General features: G+C 42.5%; 2 protein-coding genes across 5 annotated transcripts in view; one reads left to right on the plus strand and one right to left on the minus strand.

Annotated features, from left to right (window-relative positions):
* MYO7B (myosin VIIB) overlaps positions 1 to 15,054 on the plus strand; it is a 46,383-nt gene extending 31,329 nt beyond the window's left edge. For both annotated transcript variants that reach the window (XM_064720784.1, XM_064720785.1), the window contains exons 34-48: positions 677 to 846; positions 1,547 to 1,728; positions 2,520 to 2,647; positions 3,177 to 3,334; positions 3,808 to 3,961; positions 5,819 to 5,974; positions 8,458 to 8,563; positions 8,699 to 8,812; positions 9,693 to 9,780; positions 10,865 to 10,971; positions 11,404 to 11,589; positions 12,448 to 12,564; positions 13,215 to 13,298; positions 14,013 to 14,132; positions 14,943 to 15,054. In XM_064720784.1, coding sequence (XP_064576854.1) covers positions 677 to 846; positions 1,547 to 1,728; positions 2,520 to 2,647; positions 3,177 to 3,334; positions 3,808 to 3,961; positions 5,819 to 5,974; positions 8,458 to 8,563; positions 8,699 to 8,812; positions 9,693 to 9,780; positions 10,865 to 10,971; positions 11,404 to 11,589; positions 12,448 to 12,564; positions 13,215 to 13,298; positions 14,013 to 14,132; positions 14,943 to 15,026 — 1,954 coding nt within the window. In that variant the 3' untranslated portion in view covers positions 15,027 to 15,054. The remainder of the gene's footprint in view (positions 1 to 676; positions 847 to 1,546; positions 1,729 to 2,519; positions 2,648 to 3,176; positions 3,335 to 3,807; positions 3,962 to 5,818; positions 5,975 to 8,457; positions 8,564 to 8,698; positions 8,813 to 9,692; positions 9,781 to 10,864; positions 10,972 to 11,403; positions 11,590 to 12,447; positions 12,565 to 13,214; positions 13,299 to 14,012; positions 14,133 to 14,942) is intronic.
* Positions 15,055 to 16,570: 1,516 nt separating this feature from the next.
* Positions 16,571 to 25,120, minus strand: part of LIMS2 (LIM zinc finger domain containing 2) — a 32,579-nt gene continuing 24,029 nt past the window's right edge. For 2 of the 3 annotated variants that reach the window (XM_064720716.1, XM_064720717.1), the window contains exons 5-10: positions 24,868 to 25,017; positions 23,891 to 24,041; positions 22,765 to 22,857; positions 21,830 to 21,878; positions 21,568 to 21,643; positions 16,572 to 20,756 (exon numbers count right to left, since the gene is read on the minus strand). In XM_064720716.1, the coding sequence (XP_064576786.1) occupies positions 20,609 to 20,756; positions 21,568 to 21,643; positions 21,830 to 21,878; positions 22,765 to 22,857; positions 23,891 to 24,041; positions 24,868 to 25,017 (667 nt within the window). In that variant the 3' untranslated portion in view covers positions 16,572 to 20,608. Of the gene's footprint in view, positions 20,757 to 21,567; positions 21,644 to 21,829; positions 21,879 to 22,764; positions 22,858 to 23,890; positions 24,042 to 24,867; positions 25,018 to 25,120 lie in introns of all 3 variants that reach the window. The other variant, XM_064720718.1, reaches the window with a different exon arrangement.

The following is a 25,120-nucleotide window of genomic DNA, read 5'->3' on the forward strand; positions in this document are numbered from 1 at the left end:
AAAGGGTGTACCTTCTCTGCCACCTCCTTAGGTGATTTGATCTGTGCCTAGAAAGGTGGTTTAGCCTAGGTCCAAGAAACAGAAAGGCAAAACTGAGCAGCCTGTAAAGAAACTACTGAAAGGACTGGATTCTTCCAGCTGGTGTAAAGTGGTCCTGTTGAGTCAGAAAGGTATAAAGAAGCACAAGCAGGCATTGAGACAATAATGGCCCAAATAAGTGACACAGTTAAGCCATTGTCTGTTGTGCATGCTGGGAGTTGACATCTTTCTCAGGTGTCATGGACCAGAAGAGGATCACTGAGAAAAGCTGTTAACTACTGTCTGCTCATGGCACACATCCTTGCATCAGGTTACTTGGAGAAAAGGGTCTTACATACACAAAAAAGCCCCCTGTGAGGACTGCCAGAGATTTAATTAGCTGTTGAGTTACTCCAAAAGAAGGGAGTTCTTGTGTCTATATGGAAGCACTTTTGTACAAAACATGGTGGAGTCCAGAGCAAAGCTGAACCACTTCAGTCCTTCACACTTGCCAGCTCATGGGAAGGCAAATTAGGAACTACCAATATTCACTGTAAGGGAGTTACCTGCAAGGAGATCTGGGTGCCTTGGCTGTGTTTACAGATGGGTCTGTAAGTTTTTCAGATGCTCTGGTAACAAACTGTTCAATAATACCTAGGGCAGTGAAGTCATTTGGACAGAGCTGCACTCTCATCACGCTTCGTGGCGAGGAGTTTGTTCTGACATCTGTAAACAGTGTTGTCATTGCTGAGCTGGTGGTGATGTTCCTGGAAGGACTGAAGAAAAGATCACAATTTGCTGTGGCAATGCATGAGAAAAAATCCCAGGGTAAGTCTCATAACTCTTCTACAGGGTGTGGAGAAATCATGAAAAAATCCACAGGACTTGTTCAAAGGTGCTCAAAGAGGAGAGGGGAACTTCATCAAGAGTCCCTTTGCTCCTGGGGGGATGTATCAGCACAGCAATGCCAAGCATAAGGCAATGGGATTCAGTACCCTTGCACACAAATAATCTTTCCTTCCTCCTTCTCCTTCTTTATGTATTTTATTTAGATAGTATAGTGTCCAGGAACTCAGTTTGGTTATAGTAGGAAGTTGGATCTGGGCTCTCTGGAAATACTTTGCAGAAGAATTTCACAGAAGCAGTAAACTGGAATTTCCTGTGGAATAGAGGTGGCTCAAACAGACATGCATGTTTAAAATGTAAACATTAACTTCAGCTACTTACAACTACTGAGTTCCTTTCCATGCTTTGCTGCCAGTCTGGACACAAAGTCAGCATTCATGTGAATCAAACTGAGTTCTGCCATTGCCCTAACTGGATCAAAGTCAGGGTGTCAGAGGAAACAGAAGTGATTTCTATGGTGTTACTGGAAAGTGTTACTGGAAAATTAGCCATATTTACACAAATCACTTTTTACTGCTAACTGATTTCAGGCCTTCAAAATACAATTTCCTTGTCTTTCACATTGCTTTACATTTTCTCAGACTGTCAAGCCTGAACAGTACCCCCTTATTCTGTTTTCCAGATGATCCTGGCATCCTGTCCTTCAAGAAGGGAGACTTGCTAATCTTCACCGAAGACAAAAGGCTGGATGCAGACTCTGGCTGGATCTGTGCCCAGAATGAAAGGACAGGCAAAACAGGGAATGTATTTTTGGAAGACATCTACATCATTCCTTCCCTCACAAAACCCTCTAGTCAAGTGCTGGTAAGGAAAGCTAAGCACTCCATGTGAAAAGACTGGAAGATAAAAATTAATAAGTTAATATGGTTGAATTTATAACTGGAAGATAATTGTCCCTCCAAAGTCAGACAAGTTTTATACCTCCTATTGAAACAAAGCATTTAATTCTGTCCTGTCTGAAAACAAAACTAAGTCTAGCCCAGACACTAAGGAAAAGACTGCAGCTGCACAAAGGCAATGGCTTAAAAAACCCCCAAAAACCACTCTATCACCATGGGAGACTTCAGTGCCTGGAGCTGGTAGCAATTAAGGGGTATGAGTGTGCAGTTGCATTTTCCTGCATTCACTCTGGGCTTGAGTGGTAATCACATAATGCCTCAAGAGAACCTCTAAGTGCATCAGGTTATTTAAAGGGAATACAGTCTTTGAGGGAGCCAAGGTTTCTCATTAGTACCACTGCTAATAATTCTGTCTTCAGTTATGAGGATTCAGTATACTGGACTCTGTGCTAACAGATAGAAAGCAGAAAAACTGGTGGCAAAACACACTAGAGAGAAGCAGGTGCATTGTAAAACATGTGCTGTGCTTTGGATAATCACATACATTTCAAAGTCCACTACTGTTACCTCTGTGTAAATTGGTTCTTTGAGTCAGCTGTTCCCAGGTCATGCTGGAGTCTTTGGAGATGCTGCTTTTGAGGCAGGAGGTCTCAGGCAGCACACAGGGCTACCTGCACACATATGCTGAGTAACCCCTGACAGTGCATGCAGAGACCTGTCTCCATGTGACATCTCTGTGTGGCTGTGTTATTGCAGAGTCTGCTGATGATGTCTCCAGACCAGAGGAGGACAGCTTCACAGAACTCCTTCATGGAGGAACCTGATGAAGAGGATATCAAGGTGAAGCCTTACACCCTGGAAGAGTTCTCCTATGAACACTTCAGGTGAAGCTCTCTGTGTAGAGTATGACCTAGAAAAGTTCTTGTTGATCAGTAATCCTTAAAGCCTGTTATGTAATGGCATCTCCCACTTCTGATTGTGTTTCTTCTTTTTGTTCCCTGTAATTGTGACTTTGGATACAGAGATTCCGGCCCATGGCCATTGTATCTTAAGTCTCCAGAAATGCCAAGGGGAGGACTGACTGGGCTGACTTCTTCCAGCAGGCTCTATTCTTACTTCTCACCCTTTCTTCAGCACTTACCAGCTAATGAGGATATACAACATCTCAGAGAAAAATGAAAGAGGAAAATTAGTTTTCTAAAAACCCCTCTGTTTTTCGCAAGCCTCCTACCTTCTGGATATACAGGAAACTACATTTCCCTGCTCTTGCTGACCTACAGAATCAAAGCAGATCTGAGATCACTGTCTTGTGAAAGAACAGGTCTAGAGATATGACTTTATGATAATGACCTCCTTTGTTCAAAGCAATACTGGTCCAGTAATTTTGTATTGCTTGCATTTGTCTTTGTTCAGGACTCCTGAGAAGGAATCCATCAGCAAAGCTGTTCTCCAGAAATCCCGTGGGCACAGTCAGCTGTGGGCACATTCCAAGGAGCCTCTGAAACAGCCATTGCTGAAGAGAGCATGCACAGACCCTGATGTTCGGGATTTGGCCTGTCAGGCCTTCATTGATATCCTTGCTTTCCTCTCTTTGGGATCTGAGAACACTAAAGGGGAAGGAAGAGTTAGCCAGGTCCACTAAATTACCTCTATTGAGATGCCTCAGCCACCTCACAGGGGATACATTCACATAAGGATGGAGTGGATCAAATCTGTTTCCCTTGTCTATAGGGAAATGTTCCAATTTCCTCCCAGTACTCCACAGCTACTGATGGCTCACTAAACTAATAACCTGGTTTTAGGAGTGAGAGAGATTTACTGCATATGCCCAGAAAATGCAGTTATTAGCACAGTACAAATCACAGCCAAGCAGCAGCTGCTGCAAAGGGAAAGGGGGTAAGGGACAGACAGGGAACATGCTCCAGACGTTCCTCCCAGCATTATCCACTTAGACATCAACAAAGTCACTAACATGTTAGGATCCAAATGAAACTTCCCATTTGCCTTCCAAAATTTTTGCTTTTCTCCTTAACAGCACATTTACCCATCATGAAATTCATGGGAGACTACCCTTCAAAACAGGCACACTCCTCTGTGGAAGTCACTGACCAGATATTTGTGCCAGCTATCCAGGAGGAGGTCCTGAGGGATGAGATTTACTGTCAGATTATGAAACAACTGACTGAGAACAGAAACAGGTAAATGATCTGCTCCTGCAGAGCCAGGCCCCAGGTGCAGGGGACATCAAGAATCCTTGCTGCAGTGGGGGCAGGGGAAGGATAAACAAATGCTGGAGTAACACGTTCCCTTCCCCCTTTTGCCAGGCAGTGCTTACCTCTGTGAAGTGCTCAGGACCACTCCCTGGCAGGGAGAGGCCAGAGAGCACCATCAATCACCTCCCCTGAGCTGCTGCTTTGCTCCCATCAGCACTCCATGCTCATCTCATGTGCTGTGAGGCAGGCAAGGTGTCACTGAGGCTCTCCTGCTCCCAAAGCAGTCTGCAGGGGAAACATGGCACTGCATAGTCCTTGCATCCCTTCACTGACTGCCCTGGCAACTCTCCACCTAAATTTCCCACCAGCAGCATTCCCCTCTCACAAAAACATAGTTCACACTGGATTTTTACCACCAGTGAATAAATACTTTTGAGTAGTTATATTAATTTGGTTACAAAACTGCCTTGCAGAAAAGATTGGCTACAGAGGCATCTGCTCACATAAAAGTCTCTGAAATGGGCTGGTGTTTTCGTCCCCACTCACAAACTGATAATTTGATCTACTTCCAGGAAAACTGAATTGCAAAATGCAGCTTAAAATAATATTAATTATTAACAAAATTGTCTGTTTCTGGATGCATTCTGTTTGTTTATTTATTTTCTTTCTTCTGTTCCACCAGTATTACATGTAGTGGAACTTTCATCATGTGTGTCAGTGTTAATGGCAAATTCTCTTGCAGGCAGTGAATCTTACAGGCTATTTAATGCATAGTCTGTAACCATGGTGCCAGTGCCATGCCTGATGTGTTCCACCAATGTGAGAGGGATCACTGATGTGGAAAAAACAATGCTTGAAAGGTGGCTATTTGCATATACTTTCATTAGAACAGCCAGAGCAACAAATCTTTCATCTTCCCAGGCTGCTGTGTTATGGACCATGTCCTGCTCTCACACAGACACAAACACCACTCTATAGAGTATAAATGGGATTAAAATAGTCTGTTTTCATCTGCAAAATTAGAACAGTGAGTGGGAATAAAGAAGCCAGAACCTCTTTATTCAGAAAAGTCTGATGCCCTTTCAGAGCCAGACATGCTGACTTGCCCAACCAAAACCACTTCACACCAGTGAGCATTTCAGAGCAATCTCAGAGCACAGCTGAAGTGAGCTCTGCTCTGGCTTTGAGGCAGAATGACTGACCACCTCAAGGCTGCAGAGCCCTTCTTAATGGTAAGGGCAAGGTGCCAGAAGAACTTAAACTGTCAGATTTCACAGATGCAGAGGTTGGAAGAACTGGATTTCCACCTGAAAAATAGTAGCAGCTCGATCTGGAACATTTAAGAACTGCATCCACCTCACTACATGATGCTATCACCATGTTCATTTTTCAGAACAGGAGTACCTGTAAGGGGAAGCCAGTGCATGCAAAGTGTTCATGCCCTGAGCAAAGGTGGCCAGTGCAGAGGGCAGGTGAATACATCCACTGAGAAACCAGGATCTGAATACATGTGAGCTTGAACACCAAATCAGCAGTGGCTTTCCAAGAGGATGCCACCAGGCTCACTGCTACTGAGACGGCTGCTAAACTGGAATTTATATTTATCCATGAGGTTTGCATCTGTCATGAGTATTTCTTATGCAGGAGTTGGCACTGTCTTCACATGCAGGCTGTGGCTGCTGCACAGCAAACGAATGCCAGAGCCTGGGTGAAGGCTCTGTTGATTTGCAGCTCTCTGCACAATGGACCACGATGGGGTGCATTTCTCTTCCCTGTAGCTGGTATGTGCTCAAACAGAGAATTCTATGTGGTTGTAGCAGAACTGTTGGTTTGTGTTCCCAGGTACAGCGAGACCAAGGGCTGGCAGCTGCTCTGGCTCTGCACTGGCCTCTTCCCACCCAGCAAGTCACTGCTCAAACACGCCCAGAAGTTCATAGAGACACGCCAGAAAGAAACACTGGCCCCGGGGTGCCGTCGGAGGATTCAGACAGTAATGAGGTAAATAATCTGGCATACAACCAGCTCAAAGTGCTCAAATAGCAATAATCAGGTCCCAGAAAACACACAGGCTAAAACAGTGCAACTGTTGTTTTCCTTTTCCTCTTTACATCTTGGTTTTTCAAATGATCATTCATTTTAACTTTCTTTATGGACTTTGAACCATTGAAGAGAGGTCTATGTCACAGTTTCAGCTTTTTCTTTCACAGTTAGTAGAATTTTAAAAAGTTCATCACCACACATAACCACTTGACTCCCAGAGCTGGGTATTTCAAACATCCTAAAGGGCAGGCAGCTTGGAATGATGCCACTGATGATATCCTGACCTTACTTTTCTTTGGTGAGGCAGCATGTCATTGTTCAAAGGATCAGTACAATCAATTCCTATTCTTTAAAAAAACCCAAAAGAACAAAGCCCTGACTCTTACCTGGCTGCTCACAGCAAGGACTTCTCCATCCACTTGGCATTACCCCAGGCTGAAGCATAAGACCCCCAAACCACAGTGTTTCCTGAGCTTCCAAATGAGTTGTCATTCTAAGGGACATTACAAAACCAGAGAGAGAGGAAGGATGACAGGATTCAGGAAGGATCACTGAACTGTAAGGGAAAGGCTTCCCTAGATTCCTCCAAGCACTGGAATAACCCAGCTTGCCCCTCTGAGAACAAAGATTTAGCACCAAGGTTGACTGCAGCCTTCTCCCTTTTGATGGTGCTGTGATTTACCACTTCCCTGCCACAGACCTCATCAGTAAAGAATCTGCCCAAAGATTTCTCCTTTCAGCTCCTGCATCTTCCCCTTCCCCTCAGGCTGGGCCACATGTTTGTCTGTGAGCCCCACAGGTCAGGCTCTAGGGGAACACTAACATAGTGGATGTCCCCCTTGCAGTGGATGGGGTTTGGCACTGCTGGGGAAATGTCACCACACATTGAACTTGCTTTTGAAGTGTCTGAAAAATGCATGGCAAGGAATGCTATTCATTGTTTATTTCTATTGAGAAGACTTAAAAATTCCTGCCTCCCTATATCATGTGCTATTCATGCTCTAAGCCCTGTTGAGCTGTACAGAGCTTCTTTAGAGACAGCAAATAGGGAGGGGAAAGCAGAATGGGCTGCTTGGAAGGAGGATTTTATTTGCTAAACTGCCCCAGATCTGGAGCCTGGGGGATGGGAAGTGGAACAAAGACAAATCTTATCTTCTAAGTTCTTTTCTTAAGAGTAAACTTGCATCTGCTTAAGACAGAATAGAATAGAACAGAATAGAATAAACTATTTCAGTTGGAAGGGATCTTCAATGATCATCTAGTCCAACTTCTCCCTGTAAGTAACCTGGTCTCTTTGGAAAGGGTAGAGCAGGCAACTCAAAGGATTGACCTAAACACACACAGGGGAACCCAACTGAGCCCTGGGGTACACACCTTTTGTGCCATAAACCACCTTACAGCTTCACCCCCAGAATCCTGGCCAGGGAACCACCCTGATGGGTGTTAAGCAGATCTCACCTTGGCAGTGAATTCCTAGCTCAGGCTGCAAGGAGAGGTGGGTAGCCCTGTGCCTCTGCAGCAATTCCCTGAGCTCCCAGGGCCTCCCTCTGATGCCACGGCAGGAACAGGTGACTGAGCAGGGAAGGTCCTTCATACAGTGCCTGCACAGTACAAAGCACATGCTGTTCAGCTTGGTTACAGTCAAGTCTTCCTTTATTGGATGGAAAAAAATTAGTTTTCAAATCCACCCAATTAAAGCTTGGATCCAGACTAACCTCCTCCTAAGAGACCGACCCCATGTGAGAGGCCCATAACACCAGCTATGGTGTTCAAAATACCTGAGCAGCCTGCTCTATGCCACAGAGGACAAGAACTTACCAGCCCCAGGAGGTAATTTGCTAGATTTGTTCTCGCTTTAACTATGTCAAGATTCTGGCATGACTGAGATTTCAGGGCCAGTTCCTTTGCTGTAAAAGGCAGCTCTGCTCTGAGCTATAATTTCAAAGAACTGGGCTTGTACAGCTTAAGCACCTCCTAAGTCAGTGACTGCACTTCAGCTCTCACATAAAATGCTTTCAAGCAGCTCTCCAGACCTTTTTGGTACTTGGGCTCCAAGTAATTTTGTATCCAAATATATAGCTTTTTACTGATGCAGGAATTAAATAAAATGTATTTCTCCTTGTAGTTGCTATATTCACATGTCAGTCAGTAAGGAAAAATGCTGCTGAATCCACAGAAGAGGCAATAGTGCTGGCTAGGAAGGTGCCTTATTCATGCAACCTCCTTGCAGAGCAGAATAGACTTTCACGTTACCTGCTAATAAACCCTCAGTTTCTTGCTGTTAATACACTGAATTTACACTGGGGTGGAGGTGCATTGGAGCCAGCCCCATCACAGAGTACTGGCACTTTGGAGGGTGCCTGCTGTTTGGCTGGAATACTGCTGTTCATTTCCTCAATGATTAAACTGATGTCTCTTACGATGGTGGTGGCATTTTCCAGGAGTGGCTGCAGGAAGTGGGCACCTCATCCTGTGGAGGTTGAGGCCATCTTACAGAACAACACTAAGATCTCACACAAGATTTTCTTCCCCAACGAAACAGAACTGGTGAGCACTTACTTGTTTTCCCAGCCTTGACCATTATTCCAGTCATGATGTGCTCATCCAGGAGCATGTGTGAAGACATTCAATATTCTTATTTCTTACTCTCCTCTGTGTAACAAGAGTCTTGTTATCTCATAGACATTTGATGTGGGAACAAACACCAAAATCCAGACTCTGTGTCAGAACATCGCTTCCAAATTGCAGCTGCACTCCTGGGAAGGTTTCAGCCTCTTTGTGAAGATCGCAGACAAGGTAACTCCTTCTTCACTCTGGCAGGGTAGCCAGGCTGCCCCTCCTCTCTTAATATGTATTTTTTACCAGGTAATATGTATTTAATTACCAGGCCACCTAAACAACCATACAAAGCCAAGAACCACAGCAGGTGATTACTGCTTCTGTCTTACTGAGGGGATACAACCTAAACTTGAACTTTTAGCAGTTGACAATTATCTTCAGTCTCATGAATGAGCTGGATGGAGATGCAGAGCTTCTATCATTCTGCCAGTACCCAGGTGGCACTAAAAGCAGAGATGCAGGCCTTCCAGCAGCTGCTAGGATGGTTGCATACTGCTGGATTCAGCCCTTTCTCACCCAGACTTTGCCCAGATGTGCTGCACATGTACAGTGCCCACTAGGATGAGGGAAAGAAGGGGCAACCAGCACCAATCAATCACTCTCTGGTTTGTTGGGAGCCTGCCTTGCCCGAGCTGAAGCTTGGGCTGGCTGTCTCACTGAGAGGTCCCTTCTCTCTGAAACTTTGATTAAGGCAAAAGCAGCACTGAGCCCTAGCACAAGGAGGTTCTGGTGTGCTGCCTTCCTGAAAAGAGAAACCCAATATGTAACAACACTTTACAAAGGGAAGAAGACTGGGAATAAGCTAGGCATCTTCAGCTTGACTTCAATAAACAACTGGAAAGCAAAATGCAACAGAAGATGCAATAAAGATCCCTGTATGAAATATAAATTGGGCCTTTCTCCTCCTATTTTTCCACTTCTTTCCTGCTATAATTCTGCCCTCTCACTGTAAACATAGAAAGAAAATTCAGCCTGATACATGGGTATGTGGCACAGGCAGTATTTTATATGGTGTGCTAACCCCTCCTTTCTCTCCCTCATTGCTTGGCCTCTGCAGGTGATCAGTCAGAATGAAGCAGACTACTTCTTTGACTCACTAAGGCAGGTGACAGACTGGAACAAAAGGAACAGGCCAGGAAAAGATGGTAAGGAAAATGCCAGCATGACCAGAAGCTGCATGAGATGCTGTGTTGAACTGGAAAGCAGCTGATCCATCCAGTAGGATTCAGTCCATCTTGGGAAGTGTTTACCAGAGTCATTTGTATCATTTTTGTTTGTACATACATGGTTAATGCCTGCATCAGCAGCAAGATCAGTGACCTGATGCAGCCAAGCACTGACTATCAAAAACACCAGAACGTTTCTGGGGGGCGGATCTCACCAGAAATTTAAAATTGGTACAGAAGACTTTTTTGACCTGTTGTATCCAAAACACACAGCTGGATATATGCAAGTTAGATAGGTTGATCCTCAAATACTAAGAATCAGCCAACACATGGAAATAGGTTCTTTACAGAGTGTCACTCACATTTCTTGAGTTGTTAGAAAATTTTTAACCAGGTTATTACCTGGTGATACCCAGACACATTATGTTGTCAAGGAACCACTTGTTTGAATAAAACAATCTAATAATAACAGCAATACCTTGCACTTACCATCCCACCCCCAACCCATAGATAATACATGTTTTGAAACCAATATCAAACTCAAACTCTTTATCAATTTGTCCTTACCTTCACATATTTCAGGACAGCTGAGGTTCAACTCCATAACTCCATGAAGCTCTGTCTATGTATCTAAGACCTTCTAACTTCTCTTCCCTCAGCTGATGTAGCTGCTAGGAGCTCTGAAAATCAGTTTAAAGATGTGGGTGCACTAAATCACAATTCATTTGTAGAAGCACAGCCATCAGGAGATGTATTCACATCTGTGTAAGAGAATTTGGGTGCCTTGTACACCAGCAGGCAGCTATCATGAGCAGCATGCAATAACAAATACTCAATGATAGTCCCTCAACTTCTCCTCCATCTGATCATTGTATAAGCAGTGTCCAGGAACTGAAAACTGATAATTTCTTTTGTCATATAAAATGGCTTTTTGTGTTGTTTTGTTAGTAATTCTGTTTACTATTAAAACCATAATTACTTTTCTGAAGAAATTCACAAGCCATTTAAAAACTGTAGGACTATCAGTGACACAGAGAGCACTAACAAGGTCTGATCTCCTTAGGGGCTGCTCTGTCTGTGGCCTATGAGGTGTACTTCATGAGAAAGCTGTGGCTGAATGTCACTCCTGGCAAGGATGTGAAAGCTGATACCATTTTCCATTACCACCAGGTAAGCAGCTCCCTAAAGAAGAGGTACCTTGTAATACCTTAATTTCTTGTGAGACATTAAGTCTGTAGGAGTATTACTGTCTCCCTCTTGAAAGCCTGCATTATAGAGCCTCCAGAGGAATACCTCCTCCAGAGGGGGCACAGCTAAGTCTCAGAACAGATTTATTTCTCACAATGTTCAACCTGAGCTATACTGAACATGTTGAGAGCTCCTTTATCTCACTGTACTGTGGAAATGCTCATTGTGCTCCATAAATCAGAGAATCACAGAAACTTTTGGTTGGATCTTTAAAGATCATCCAGAGAACCTTCAGAAAGAGCTAAAAGTTCTTTGGATGTCCTTGGACTGTGTTTGGCAAGCCTTGTGTCCTGACCTCACAAATTTAGAATGTTTAAGTCTATTGTGTCTGGATTCAGAGCTGGTCTCTTGCAGGAGCTGCCAAAGTACCTCAGAGGCTACCACAAGTGCTCCAAGGATGAAGCTGTGCAGCTGGCAGGGCTGATTTATAAAGCGCGCTTCAACAACGACCGCACGCAGCTGGCAGCCATCCCCAAAATCCTGAAGGAGCTGGTGCCAGACAATCTGCTCCGAGCAGTGGCACCAGATGAGTGGAAGAAGGTAAGAACATCAGCTTTCATTAGTCATATTGCATTTACAGAGCTTTAGGAGAGAAAACACACTGAGCCACACTACATTTTTGATCTGATGGTCTTTGAGAGTACTCTGGAAGGATGGTATTGGATATTGCTGGATTTGCCAGCAGGATAGCAAGAGGAATTGCCCCTTACAATCCAGATTTTACACACTCTACCAAAATTCTGAAAGATATTTGCAGGCTTGGATGGCTTACCTGAAGTGTGCATCTTTCTTGGAGATACTCATCTATTTCTAGTGCCCAGAAAAAGAGTTAGAGATAGAAGAGCCAGTGATGAGACTTGGAAGTTGAGGATATTGGACAGAAAGAGAAAATTAAGATATCTCATAAGTATTTATTGGCAGCAAATCAATTTCCTTGCACCCTGTCTATGCTACTTACAGCAAAAGGCTCTTTTATCCACAAAAAGGGCAAGGAGGTTTCAGCAAGTACTTACCACTTAGTCTGCTGAGGAAAACACAGGACATTCTTTCAAATATGAAGGGAAAATTCACCCTCCATTTTTCAGTCAAAGATGTAATTTGTGTCTGTGGGTGCTGAACACTGGCTCTCTGAGTTTTATCTCACGTTGTCCCTCTGCCCTGAAGTCCATTTCCTCAGGCTGCTGGGCTTCCTTCACCCAGCAGAGGAATAAGGAACACTGGAGGGTTCTGGCTTCACCTTGCCCCATGGCATAGCAGCTGTCTTCATTTTCAGTTTTCTGCTGTTGGGGCAAAAAGCCTGATTGTGGTGATGAGCTGATGCTGTCTTTAGTGCTAAGGCTAGGCCTTGGAAACCTGCCTGTCTCCAACTCAGCTGGCTTTGTATCCTCTTCTAAACAGAGCATTATTGCAGCATACAGTAAACATGAAGGAAAAACTGTGGATGAGGCCAAGATTGCTTTCTTGAAAATGATACACCGGTGGCCAACGTTTGGATCAGCCTTTTTTGAGGTGAAGGTACGTTTGAAGGCCTGTCTGAGAGGATTTGGTAGTAGATCAGTACCAAGGGGTACAGACTGACTATAATTCCATATCTGAAAGTAAAAATACATTATAAAGCTGAATTCCTGTAATCTATAGAGGAAAATTCAGTTTCTTCCAAATTGGGAGATGGATTCTTTATTCATTCTAAACTATGCTTGTTGTTTACTGGCTATGTTGTTGCTCTAGTTATAAGACCTCTACTACAATTGTGTAGTAGCTGTAGGGGGCTAAATTGTCCTGTCATTGCTCTCCACAAGAAAATGTTGCCAAATCTTACCTCTTTGGTGACTCTTCCCTCAGAACAGAATGGTACTAATCCTCTCATGCTAGAGTGGATATCACCCAAGAATAATTTCCCATGTGTTACCTTTAATTTCTCCTCACCAGGCTCTTAAATGGTTTGCAATCAATCATTTAACCTGTTATCAGACAGCATAGTAAATAATGGATCTGATTCTGCTGTCATGTAGCATTTGCTCAAGTCATCAATATATGGCCAAAATGTTTCAGTGTTCATTTGGGAAAGAGAACAAGAAGCACTGGACACTCTCAAAGGTCACTAGGCCCCTGATACAGATAATTTCTCAATTTTCTGCTTACCTTGCTGTGTTACTCTTTTGCAGCAAGCCTCGGAGCCCAATTTCCCAGAGATTGTACTGATTGCAATCAACAAGCAAGGAGTGTCACTGATACATCAGAAGACAAAGGTAACAGCTGCTTCTCACAAGTCCATCTAAGGAAGGACTGAACAGACCCTGACAATTTAGTGACACTGATAGGACCTTGCCCAGGAATGGTAGGAGAGGATAGAGGCTCTCTATTCATTTTTTCTGTGTGAAACTGAAGAAAATGTTACTGCCTCAAATCACTTCTCTGCTGTTTCTATTCTGGAAAGGAATAGGATAGAACATCTCTGAAAAAAGACATGGGAATCATGTTAGACCTGGCAAGGTGGTAAGATCAGGAAGATGGATGGGCAGTGCACCCAGGAATCTGCTTCAGAAAAATGCTTTGCAGGAAGCCCCAGGTGTGTAAGAGATCAGGCTGAATGGCCATATTTAGCTGCAGTCTAACCCCAACAGTCTGGTCTTACCAAGGTCTCAGGAAAAGGGAGTAGCACTATTTGCTTTCAATAACCAAACAAATTAGAAGACAGGTTTGGATTATTGTAAATCTAATGGCAGTATGCTAAGGCAAAGAGCAATATATAATGAAAGGAAGTCTCATTAGTGTGATTAAGATTTACCTGTTTGGTGAAAATACAATATACCACTAACCTGGATTCAGGAATTACCTTCACCCACTATTTTTATAAATGAAGTGAGAAAGAACAAGAATTCTCTGGGTCTACAAGTTTTCTTATGTAACAGCCTGTTTTCATTTGAGAAATGTTGTATAGATCACTTTGTTTCCCCCTACAGGATATTTTAGTAGTCTACCCCTTCAATAAGATCTCCAACTGGAGCAGTGGGAGCACATATTTTCACATGACCATAGGGAACCTGGTACGAGGAAACCGACTCTTATGTGAGACATCTCTGGTAAGAAGAGTTTCGCCAACTAAGACACAACAAAATCCTAGTTTTTCCTTTCCAACCCCAATTGCTACAAAAGATGGTATGAACACAGATAAATACCAGTGCAGCATTATACCAAAGAAACTGTACCATATATATGATAATTATACCAATTATACCATAAATACCAAAAGCATTCACTGCTGTGTCAATAAAGCTGCCATTTAGAACTGGTTCAGTTCATATACAATGCCATCTGGTGCAAAGATGCATGACACAGGACACAAGGAAAAACAGCCATTTCCCAAATTCTTCCCATACATCAAAATTCTATCCATTTGAGAAGTTAAGACTGCAAAACTACATAAGCTTTTTGTCTTGCAGGGCTGCCTCCAGTTATGTAGTAATGCCAGCCTTGCAAGACTTGATATTTTCCAGGGAGTGGTACCACCTTAAAAACTGGTTTCAGACTATTCACAATCTCAGAGAAGCATCACTGTATTCATATTTAAAGGTAGATTTGTAAAGATAACAAATACATTTAAAGGCTAACTACTCTGACAGAAAAGCTTAAGTACAAGTCAAGCTACAGAGTGAATACCAAGTAGACAGCAGAGCTATGCTCTGTAAAGTTTTTGAAATCTATGAAAAGCCGAGGAAGGAATGGATAAATTGTAACTAAAACACTGACAGATATTGAAAGAAAAGAAATCCATATAAGGACAGAAGAACCTGAAGAAGAACCTGAGAAGATAATAAAAAGGGGAGGAAAGGATAGTTATTTTTGTTTCTGGAGTTCCCTGAGAGATTTAAGACTTTTTTCTTCCCTGACAGGGTTACAAAATGGATGACCTGTTAACATCTTACGTACGCCTGCTCATGAATGCTGTAAACAAGCAAAAGAACCTCCCAGCCTGAGAGTGGAAATAGAGCCCATGACCTGTACTTGTGCCAAACTACCTGTAACTTCATATCCCAGAAGAAATGCCATTTAAAAAAAATGTTAATCTTGTTGATCAATCTTCTGAACACACACTGAATGAACTGAGTTGCTGAAACACTAGTGCAGGAGAAACTCAAGTGAGCATGTGCTTTCAACTATCTGTAACACTTCTGTCTTAGATGTAGTATGAGAATTCCATTCAGATACTGGATTTAGAGAAAGTTTAGATGGACTTTAATGTTCTAGGGGAGTGCAGAAACCCTGTGAGGGCCCCTTCCAATAGCCTGAATCTCCTCCATTCAAAGACAGACACACATGGAGAGCTGCCTTCCTTTTGGAAAGAAAATGCCCCTTATTGCATATGCTCTTACTAAATGTACAAACTCCAAGAGTCTTTGCAAACAAAGGTAATTTTTTTCCACCTGTTGGCAATTCTAGAAGTGGAGAAATGCCCTTTAGTAGTAGATAACTAGACAGTTTGAAAGGTAATATGTCCCCTGACTTACCACAGCCTCGATTAAATTAGTCTTCTTTCTTCCACATGTTATAATGGTCTTGGAAACTAACAACCACTTTGTACTGTGCAGTTTCTAGTAAGTTCTGAAATGAGTCTGGGGTTTGGGTTCATCACGTTTAGTTGTTTCTATTTCAAGATACAGATGAGCTATTCAGGGCAAATCAGAACTGAAGAACTCAGTCTAACAGAGGTCTGTTGAAAAGAGACTTTTCTGCTCCACAAGAATGTTCTGTTAGGAGTTATGCAGACATTCCCTCACGAGACAGAAATAATAGCTTTAATTTGTCCTGAACTCTTCTGCTTCCTGTTTAGCAGACAGCTTGAGTGGTAAAATTTGATTCAGCACTTGTTCATCTCTAAGAGCTTTGTAGAAACATGGCTTTGGTGCCACAGGAACCAGAGTGTGCTCTGTGTGTGTAAAGTAGATACAGACTATGGTGGGAGCAAGCTTAGCTGCTTCCCCCTCAGATCAAGCATTCCTCCCTCACTCCCAGTGAAACATGAACATGTCTTAAAGCATTTACACCAAGTTCCTTGAGACACAACTGGCAGTGCTGGAAAAGCAGCCCTGCCTGATCTCTCAACTTTGCCAATGGATGCACAATGGATCTCTTGTTGCCTCAGACACGTGTGCACAAAATTCAAATGCTGGTGGGAGTTTTGTATATGGTGGCAGGGAAGAGCCCACTCTCTTTGTGCATCTAAATGAGTGCCACACCTGTCAGAATAGCTGATCTTTTTGCAAGCAGTTAGATGCTCCTGCTGTAGTGTCCATTGCTGGCAATGGAAATGCTGGAGTCTAATTACCCAGAGTGGTTTTGTCACCCAGTGTCTGATCTAACTAACTAGCTATAAGTGAGAAATGTTCAACACTTCACCTGTACAAAAAGAAATCTTGCAGCCAAACTGTATTGTTTCTGGTTTTTAAATAAAGACTGCAGAAAATCAACCACAATGTCTTTTTTTTTAACCAAGTTGAATGTTTGCTCCAGATCCATGTGACCTAAATCAACCAAATATCCACTATATCCTGTAAATTATCATAATATCCCATCTGCTCATTACCTACACAACACAATTTGTACAACACAGCCACTAAAAGGATGATACCCCTTTCTGCACATCCTCATCAACCACCACATCACCACAGAAGCAGCACAGGTCCACAACATGAATTCACCACAACAGTGCCTCAGGTTTCAGCACTCCCAGGATTCCTCAGAGTGGGTAACAGGCTCTGGCTAAGCACTGAAAATATGGCATTAACTGTACACTGCACAATTTTTTTTCTTTTTTTTTTTTGTGTAAAGATTTAAAATGTATTACAGTTAACTTTAATACAAGAACATACAAAGGCACAGTATTACAGCATTTCAATCTACAATCATGTGCTTTGGTTAGACAGCTCAAACAACGTGTGATAAAGTGAGAGCTCTACACAGTGCAGAACCCACCAAGGCCTGAACCAAGGCAGGCAGCTGCTAATTCTTTTCTCAGTCTAATACCCTCAGCACTTAACAGTGCTTTACAGACTAATATAACCATGTTTATTACATGCTTGCCTGCAATCTATTCCTTCCCCAACCAATCACTTCTGAAAGAGTGTCAGTCATATCATCTAGTACCAGCCATGCCACATCAGGAATTCTCTCTACAAAAGGCTGACCAGTGTTTGCCATCACTGCACAGACTCCTGTAAAAACACCAGGACACAAATCTAGAGAGAGGATTAGAGCCATAAAGAAGCACTGCAGGTGATTAGCATACCCATGAAAACAAGCCTCACACACCATGCTTTCTGAAAGCAAAACCATTTTCAAGTGTACTCAGTGAGTGTTAGTGATTTTAATTAGGTATAAATATGAATTAGGTATAAATATAAATGTATAGTATGAGACATCTTCTATTAAGTGTAGATTTCTGAGCCAAGCTCAACCTTCATATAAATCTCTACTCTCCAGTGGTGTGATGCTTAGGAAGAATTTGGCCAACAGGTCTATTTACAGCAATGGAAAAAAAGCATGCAGCTTATTTCTTACTGACACCTTGTCTATCTTAATTAAAAAGAAAACAAAACCCAACCTGTCAGCCTACCAAGGCACTAGGGAGAACTTGTGAGTTTGCACTATATTCTACTTGGTTTTAAAAAAGTAGACTGACAGAAGTAGAGGAAGATGCATTTTTTAAAGCCATTTATGGTTATTTCTCCTAGTCCTTCAACTCCACTCTCACCAAGATGTATTGGTAACAAACTAATTTAACTCTGCACATTGTAGGCTCAAACTACTTTAACTCTGTGCATTGCAGGCTATGGGCACCAGAAGTATAAGAAAAATTATTGTGAAAAATTAATAATTTAAGAGAATATCACCCTCCATTAGTATAGAGACCAGGGATTACAATTATTTTGTTCGTAACTAATTTTGCAAAATGTCCCAGAGATAAGGACATAGTTCAGATCCTAGAGAACTGAACAGCTTATCAAAGAGAATGATATCACCTCTCCTTAGAACTCTGAAGCTTTCTAGGTCTGCCAAATTTCTAACACGAGACAAGGTGAAAGCACCCATTAAACTTCACTGGCAGCACAGAAATAATGCCATTCACATTCACATACATGCATTTTCCATTGCTGAATGTGAGTGGCTGCTGAAATAATATTATCTATTGGCTGCTAGTTACTTAGTCCTCCCATATTTACCAGGAATGTGTGGCTGTGTGTTCCTCCACCACTTCCCAGGAGGCTGGGGATACACAGCTGCTCAGATTCAGCATTACACAGGGCCTGTGACTGAGATTACAGGAACAGGAATGTTTTATGCTGAGAAGAATCTGCATAACATACTGAGCTGCACCTAGGTCAGAATTCAAGTGTTTTATGCTGTGACAAAATGTCAAACAACAGGTTTGACTGTAAATGAGGGTCTCTGCAGGGCCACACTACTACACCAAAAGACATGCTGTTCTTTGTGCCCTTAACTAAAAGGCCATTTTAAGGCTGATGAGAGAACAATGAATAGCCACGTGTTCTCCTAAAGCAGTGGCACAAGCAGCTACTGTTACTGGAATCTACAGTGCAAACTGGTCAGGAGAAGATGAAAGAGTTTACTGCTAAAATTAGACCTATCCCCTCAGCATTGTTAGAGTGGGTCCAGTATAACCCAGTTAAAAGATGATGGTAACTTACAGCAACAAAAAGCAAAGCAGCTGAGGGAAATGAGTCAGCAAAGGCAGTGAAGCTCTAAGAGATGGTCTCACATGTGGGATTCTGATCACTTATCCAGGAATTCCTACCACTGCTTTGCTATCCCTGGTGCAGTTCCATGGGTATTGATCCAGCAAGCACAGTAACACAGTTCTAAGGTATTGCCCCAGTCCAGTTGCTGCTAACACACACAAGAAGTGGGGAAGCTTTAACTTCTTGCTACCAAATACACCTGTGGCTGCAGGGTGCTGTCTTGGCCCAACTGCTGTGTTCATCTGACTGACTAAACCAGCCACTTTTTGCAAGATTTAAATCATGCAAAGGGCAGTAAGTCCTCCAGTACTTGTCAGCCTTGCAAAGGGACAGGCAGAGTCTCACAACTGTTCATGGGAAGGGATTTTCAGGCTGCTCAGCTCAGTTCAGCACAAGGAAGTATGGGGGTCACCTCTGGGGGACTCAGATCCCAGTGACCTTCTCACATTGTGCAGGTGGGCTCAGGGACAGCACTGTTGATGGCTCCCCTCTAAAGAAGTATTGAGAATATCCAAAACCAGGAAATTTCTCAGCACCTTGGGATGTGGTAGCAGAGACAGTAGGACCAGTGAAATCTCACTGGTGACAGACAAATTTTCAGAGGAGGACTATATGCTTGAGATGTTAGCATCATGTCTGAGATCCTCTCCTGAAGTAAACTCAGGTCTCAAAAAGAAAGATGAATGGGACTCTTATTTGGGTAAAAATTTTAAGAAAAATGGGTTTTTCTGTGTAACACGTTTGCTACAAAATGTAAACATTAGAAACACCTTCATGTAATTGGGCTTTGTGGAGCATGACCAACAAGCATATATTGGCTGGCAAATAAAGTGAGAAAGGGAAAACTGAAGTGCTTAAATTGGTACCATATTATTTATTCAATTTCCTTATGCAGAAGAGTAACCAATGCTCCAGCCACACTGCCTCAATAAATATCAGCTATGCCAATGGACAGGACATTGCCCAGCAGAAGCTCTACCAGCCATGTAGTAGTAGAGAACAGAGAAAATGAGTGTCAGTTCTAATAAAATGTTTTGTTTCCTAAAGCCACCTTCTCCTTAAGGAGAGCCCAGCTATTCTGAAGAGGCTCACATGGCCTTGACAGCTGAAATCTCCCTAGTACTGAGCACAGAAGCAGCAAAGGAAACTTCTTAGCTGCCTTAACACTGGGTCTAAGTGGGCAGTGCAGATGCCATAGCTACTGGTTCCTGGGCTTGCCCAGTAAATATACCAACCAGAAGGATTGGGATATGGGATAGGGCACCCATATATTCTCTATAGGAATCTGGAGAAAGATGAGAACTTTTCACACGTAGTGAAGAATGACAACTTTCAAACTATTTGCCTATATATTAAAAACCCTAAAAACTGCTTCAGCCAGAGTAAGAAGAAAAATTCTGATACTCTGATTGAGAAAGAGCAAATCTGACATTTCTTCCAGCCCTACATTTAACCACTCTTTCCAAATTCCTTGGACTAGAGGAGCGGAAAGAGTAGTAAAGCTCAAGTGAAGAAGGAAAGATTGTGTATAGCTCCACAAAGGCAAAATGCAATGTTAGTAGCAAATTAATAATCAGCCTGTGCACTGCTCAAGCAGAACTCATATTCCTCTTCCTGCCAGTGTTAATAGACAATTGCTTGGGAAAAGGGACAGTCTAGATGCAAGAGACATCACCAGAAGCAGGGGAAGGTACTGCTTATCTTTGGTTCCACTTCTTAGTAATTGCTTCTGTAATCAACAGCTGCAGTGAGCAGCAGCTTGTGTTAAGAGTGCAGTCAGGAGACTGACAGACCTGTTTGCTTTAAGCAGAGTTTAAATCTAAAGCTTTAGGATGGATCTTCTTGGATGCCAGCTCTGACAACTTCTTCAGACGTTTCTTCAGCTCCAGAGGGAATTTCTCATAGCATTTCTTGCACACAGGCTTCATGTCAAACTCCACAAATTTATTCCTTTAACACAAAGAAAAGTTATTCAAATGGTATTTGCAAACTGTATGCTCCACTAATTAAAATTTCCACACATCTACATCAGTGTTGTTGCAAGCATTGTATTCCATTTGTAAAACAACTCATTTCCTCATCTGGTGATGCAAGTGTAGAGACTGGATTCTTATCAGTGAACTGAGGTATTTAGTATTGCTGGGCAAATAAGGAGCAAGATTTTGCTATATATTTACATGTAGCAGTCTAGAATAATAATTTTGTAACTGTAGAATACAAGTGTCCCTTCAGAGGTCCCCTTAGGGATGAATTAGAGCTCCTTCATGTGGCCAGTGGAGCCAACCCAGCAGAGTAGGATAAAGTTTTGAACCTGAGAAAGGAAAAATGTAGGACTGTTTTTTTTTTCCTGCCCCTCTTCTATATATATTTGAGGTACATATTTATTTCAAAATAATTTATGCAACAGCAAACATTGTCATTGAGGGGAGCAACCACAGTTAAGGAGACATGAAGGCTGCAGGTTATCCAGGACAGGCAGTTCCTCCATGTTTAAAGCCTTCCCTCTGTACTGCTGAATGAGCTCCCCTCTTACCCAACCTCCTTACAGGATAGATTCATGAAGGAAAATAGATCAGAGAGGATGCTGAGTGCCAGCTCCCTTTCAGTGCTGAAATCAGTGGAATTATAAGCACACCTGTTCCCTCAGAGAAAGGTATATTGGCCTTCAGAGAGGCTGAGGCTCACAGCTCCTCCGGGCTGATACCCTGCCTTAGGGGCAAATGTCTCACTCTCGTGGTCCAAAATACAAACACTGACTTACTTCAGTGTGAGCTTGACATTGCAGGTGGAGCAGGAGAAGCAATTCACACACCAGGCCTTGTTAAGAGCTGACACCACTGCAAAAGTAAAAGCACCAAGTAAGAGGAAACTGATGGATTGTTTGAATTCAGATTTATATCCAAATTCAAATGAAGCCAGATGTGAAAACAAACACTGTTGTCTTGCAACTGTGGGACTGCAACAGCTGCACTAACAAATGAAACAAGGACAGCAACCCAAAACAAGGAGAGAACAAATCTTACCATCTCCCTCTATCACGTGGCTGCAGTTGTAGCAGACATCTCCAAAGAGCTGCACAGAAAAAGAAATAAGAATACAAACTCATGTTGCTGACTACTCATGGTTCCCAAATCACACAGCTGGTGTGGACATTAAATACTAATAATCAAAGAATTCCCAGATACACCAGAGGCTCCCAAATATACCAATTTAAATCTTCTGAATAACTTCTCATACACTTGCCAAATAGCCTATGTTCCTTTGGATCTCATACCACTAAACACTACAAAACCTTTTTTGTTGATGCCTCACACTCTAGCACTGTTAGGGGATCTTAAAGTCCTGTGGAGAAGAAAGGATGGGTAGAGTATGATGCTTTGTGTAGACAAACATCTCCTGATGCTCAACTACAAACCCCAAAATAGAACTATTGCTAAAATACAGCCACTGTCAGAACAGCAACACTTACCTCTTATGAGTTATTTATCTGACAGAAGAAAATTCCAAACCAAAACATTGTTCAGTCAAATCACACAGAACAAACAGGGTTTGATTGGTTTCTCTGTTTTTTTTTTATTTTTTAACTAATCTACTTTTTTATATTTTAGACAACACAATAGTTGCCTTGTGCCCACAGAAAGAAGTAATTATCAAAGAAGCCCACAGAAATAAATCAGAAGTAAAATCACAGGGATTTTAATCTCAACACGTGGTCAGTGATTTTCTGTCAATGGCACAAGTAAAAATCAATATCCCCAGGACATTTCTATTCTGTTTTCAGCATCACTTTTCTGCCAAGAAAAACCATTCTTTTTCTGTTAAATCTGACTAATTTCTTATTATTCCATTGCATCTACAAATTCAGATTATGCAAAATCTGCATAGCTTTGCATAAACAAAACATGAAAAAGCATTTCCCAGACACAACAATACCTACATCACAGATGGCTGAATTTACCTGATTATAATGAGTCTCACAATAGGCCAGCCCCTTTTTCTCATAGTGTCGGTGCCCCAAGAATGGCTTCTCACACTTGGCACAAACAAAATGCTGTAAAATAAAAAAAAAAAAAAGCAACAACCCAACATTTCATGGCAGGCAAAACAACTTTCCCATCATCAGGTAAAAACATGGCAATAAATCCTAGCTCAATACATGACACTTGATCACAAAATAGTTTGGGTTGGAAGGGACCTTAAGGCTCATCTGATTCCAACCTGGCCTTGGACACTTTCAGGGATGGGGCAGCCCGTGCCAGGGCCTCAGGGACTTACAGGGAAGAATTCCTTCCCAGTCTCTAATCTAAATCTACCTCTTTTCATTTAAAGCTGTTATGTCAATGCTTTAATGAAGCACAGACAGGAAAGATCTTTATAGAAGCAAAAAAAAAAAAAGGAGATATTTAGTCTATTTATAGTGATTAAGAGTTGTACTAAGGGTAGGTGGAAGACCTGCTGGAAGGGCAATCATTTTGTGTCTATCCTGATAGACTTGTGGACTACTGTCTTGCTTGTTTCAGGGAAGAGAAGCAGGAACATAAACAGTTGGTATGAGAACACCTCAAATGAGCAGCAGCATGTCTCTCAGGTCAAGCCCTAGGAGGCATAAATGACTGAAACAAAGATGACTAAAAATTCAGAGCAAGTTGTGATGACTCAGCTGAAAGTTATAGAAACAATGGACTGAAAAGGCTTAAAAAGCAAGGATTGCTCAGCTTTCAGGAAAAACTCCAACACTGTTATGTGCCAGGTAACTAAAATTGGAGAGGATATATCTAAGTGCATCATACAAAATATGTATATTTATTAGTAAGTAACTGCTTTTCAGTGAGGCCTATTCTGCAAGGATCATTATGAATTTTAAAACTGAGTTATTACAGTTGTGAAAACAGCTTTCTTAGGAACCCTGATGCCCTGCTGTAACTCATTCACTCACAAAAGGTGAACACAATCCCAAGCACAAGCAATTGGGTTTTGTCTGAATCCATAAATCACAGACCCCTTGCATGTCTACAGCTTCCCAGCAGCACCAGCCCTGTTCCAGACGAGCTGCTGGGGGCAGTTCCAGGTTCAGGAGGCCTCACCTCGACGTGCCACTGCTTGCCCAGCGCGTTGACCACGCGGCCCTCGATGGGCCTGCGGCAGGCGCCGCAGATGGGGATGCCCATCTTGTCGTGGCAGGGCAGGCAGTAGAGCTCGCCCTTCAGCTCCCGCGCCTCGGCCGTCAGCTCCTTCCTGCAACACAAACCCGCCTCAGGGCACTGAGGGAACTCTGCGGCGCCCAGGAGCAACTGCTGCAACACTAAACTCAGAGTTAACCTAGGCAACGTTCACACTGCCAATACAGTCATTTTAGCTAGTGAAATACAGTCACTGTCAACTCATCTCTCTAAAATTGCTTTCTCAGATTGCCAGACAAGAAGGTCTGCAGACAGTCATGTCTGCAGCTGGATACTCTCACAGACATACAAGGTGCACCTACATGGACACTCACAGTGTCCTGCTAAGACTCGAGGTATCTCTGAATGGCAGAGCTCAGGTGCAAGAGCCATCCTAGCAGTGCTCAGCACTGAGACATTTACTTGCACTGTTATCCATTCTGGGGCAGCACTGTGCCCAGTTAAAATGCCTTCAGTGTAAGTAACTCAGGTCAGACAGGTACCAGAGTGGCAATGGACAGTGCCAAAAGACTGACACAGCTCATCAAGCCATCTTTTTTCCCTCTATCCAGGAATTCAAAGTGAAACTATTTTGGACAGCCTGGTAACTCTTATTTTTGGAAAACTCTACTATGATAATCTGCACACAGCCTTTCAGATAAATTCATGCCAAGGAACTATTTTCACTTTCATTATAAACTATGTTAGAATAAGAGAATATTGAATGGCAAAGTAAAACTAAACTTTCTGAAGTTTTTCCAAACTCATTTCAGTTTCTACCTCACACAATTTCTATTTGCTCAACAATAACAATGTGAAGGCAGCAAAGTTTAGACCTGCACTGCTGACTCAACTGTTTGTCTCTCTCCTTTTTTGTCAGAGTTTACAGTATGACTACATACCCACAGTGGGTGCAGTTGAAGTGATCTGGATGATAGGAATCATTCCTAAACATCAGAGGTTGCTCATCAATTATCAAGTGGCACTTCTGACAAATGTACTTGCCCAGTCCCTTGGCTTTTTCACGGTTGTGGCACGGCCTGCACAGGTGCCTGGTTGAACAAAGTAAAGGAAAGAAAATATTAAAAAACTCTTTCTCCTAAAACAACATATACATACTGTATACATATACATACTGTAGGAAGTACTTCATGT

Source organism: Zonotrichia leucophrys, chromosome 9, assembly GCF_028769735.1.
Source record: "Zonotrichia leucophrys gambelii isolate GWCS_2022_RI chromosome 9, RI_Zleu_2.0, whole genome shotgun sequence".
Taxonomy (NCBI): domain Eukaryota; kingdom Metazoa; phylum Chordata; class Aves; order Passeriformes; family Passerellidae; genus Zonotrichia; species Zonotrichia leucophrys.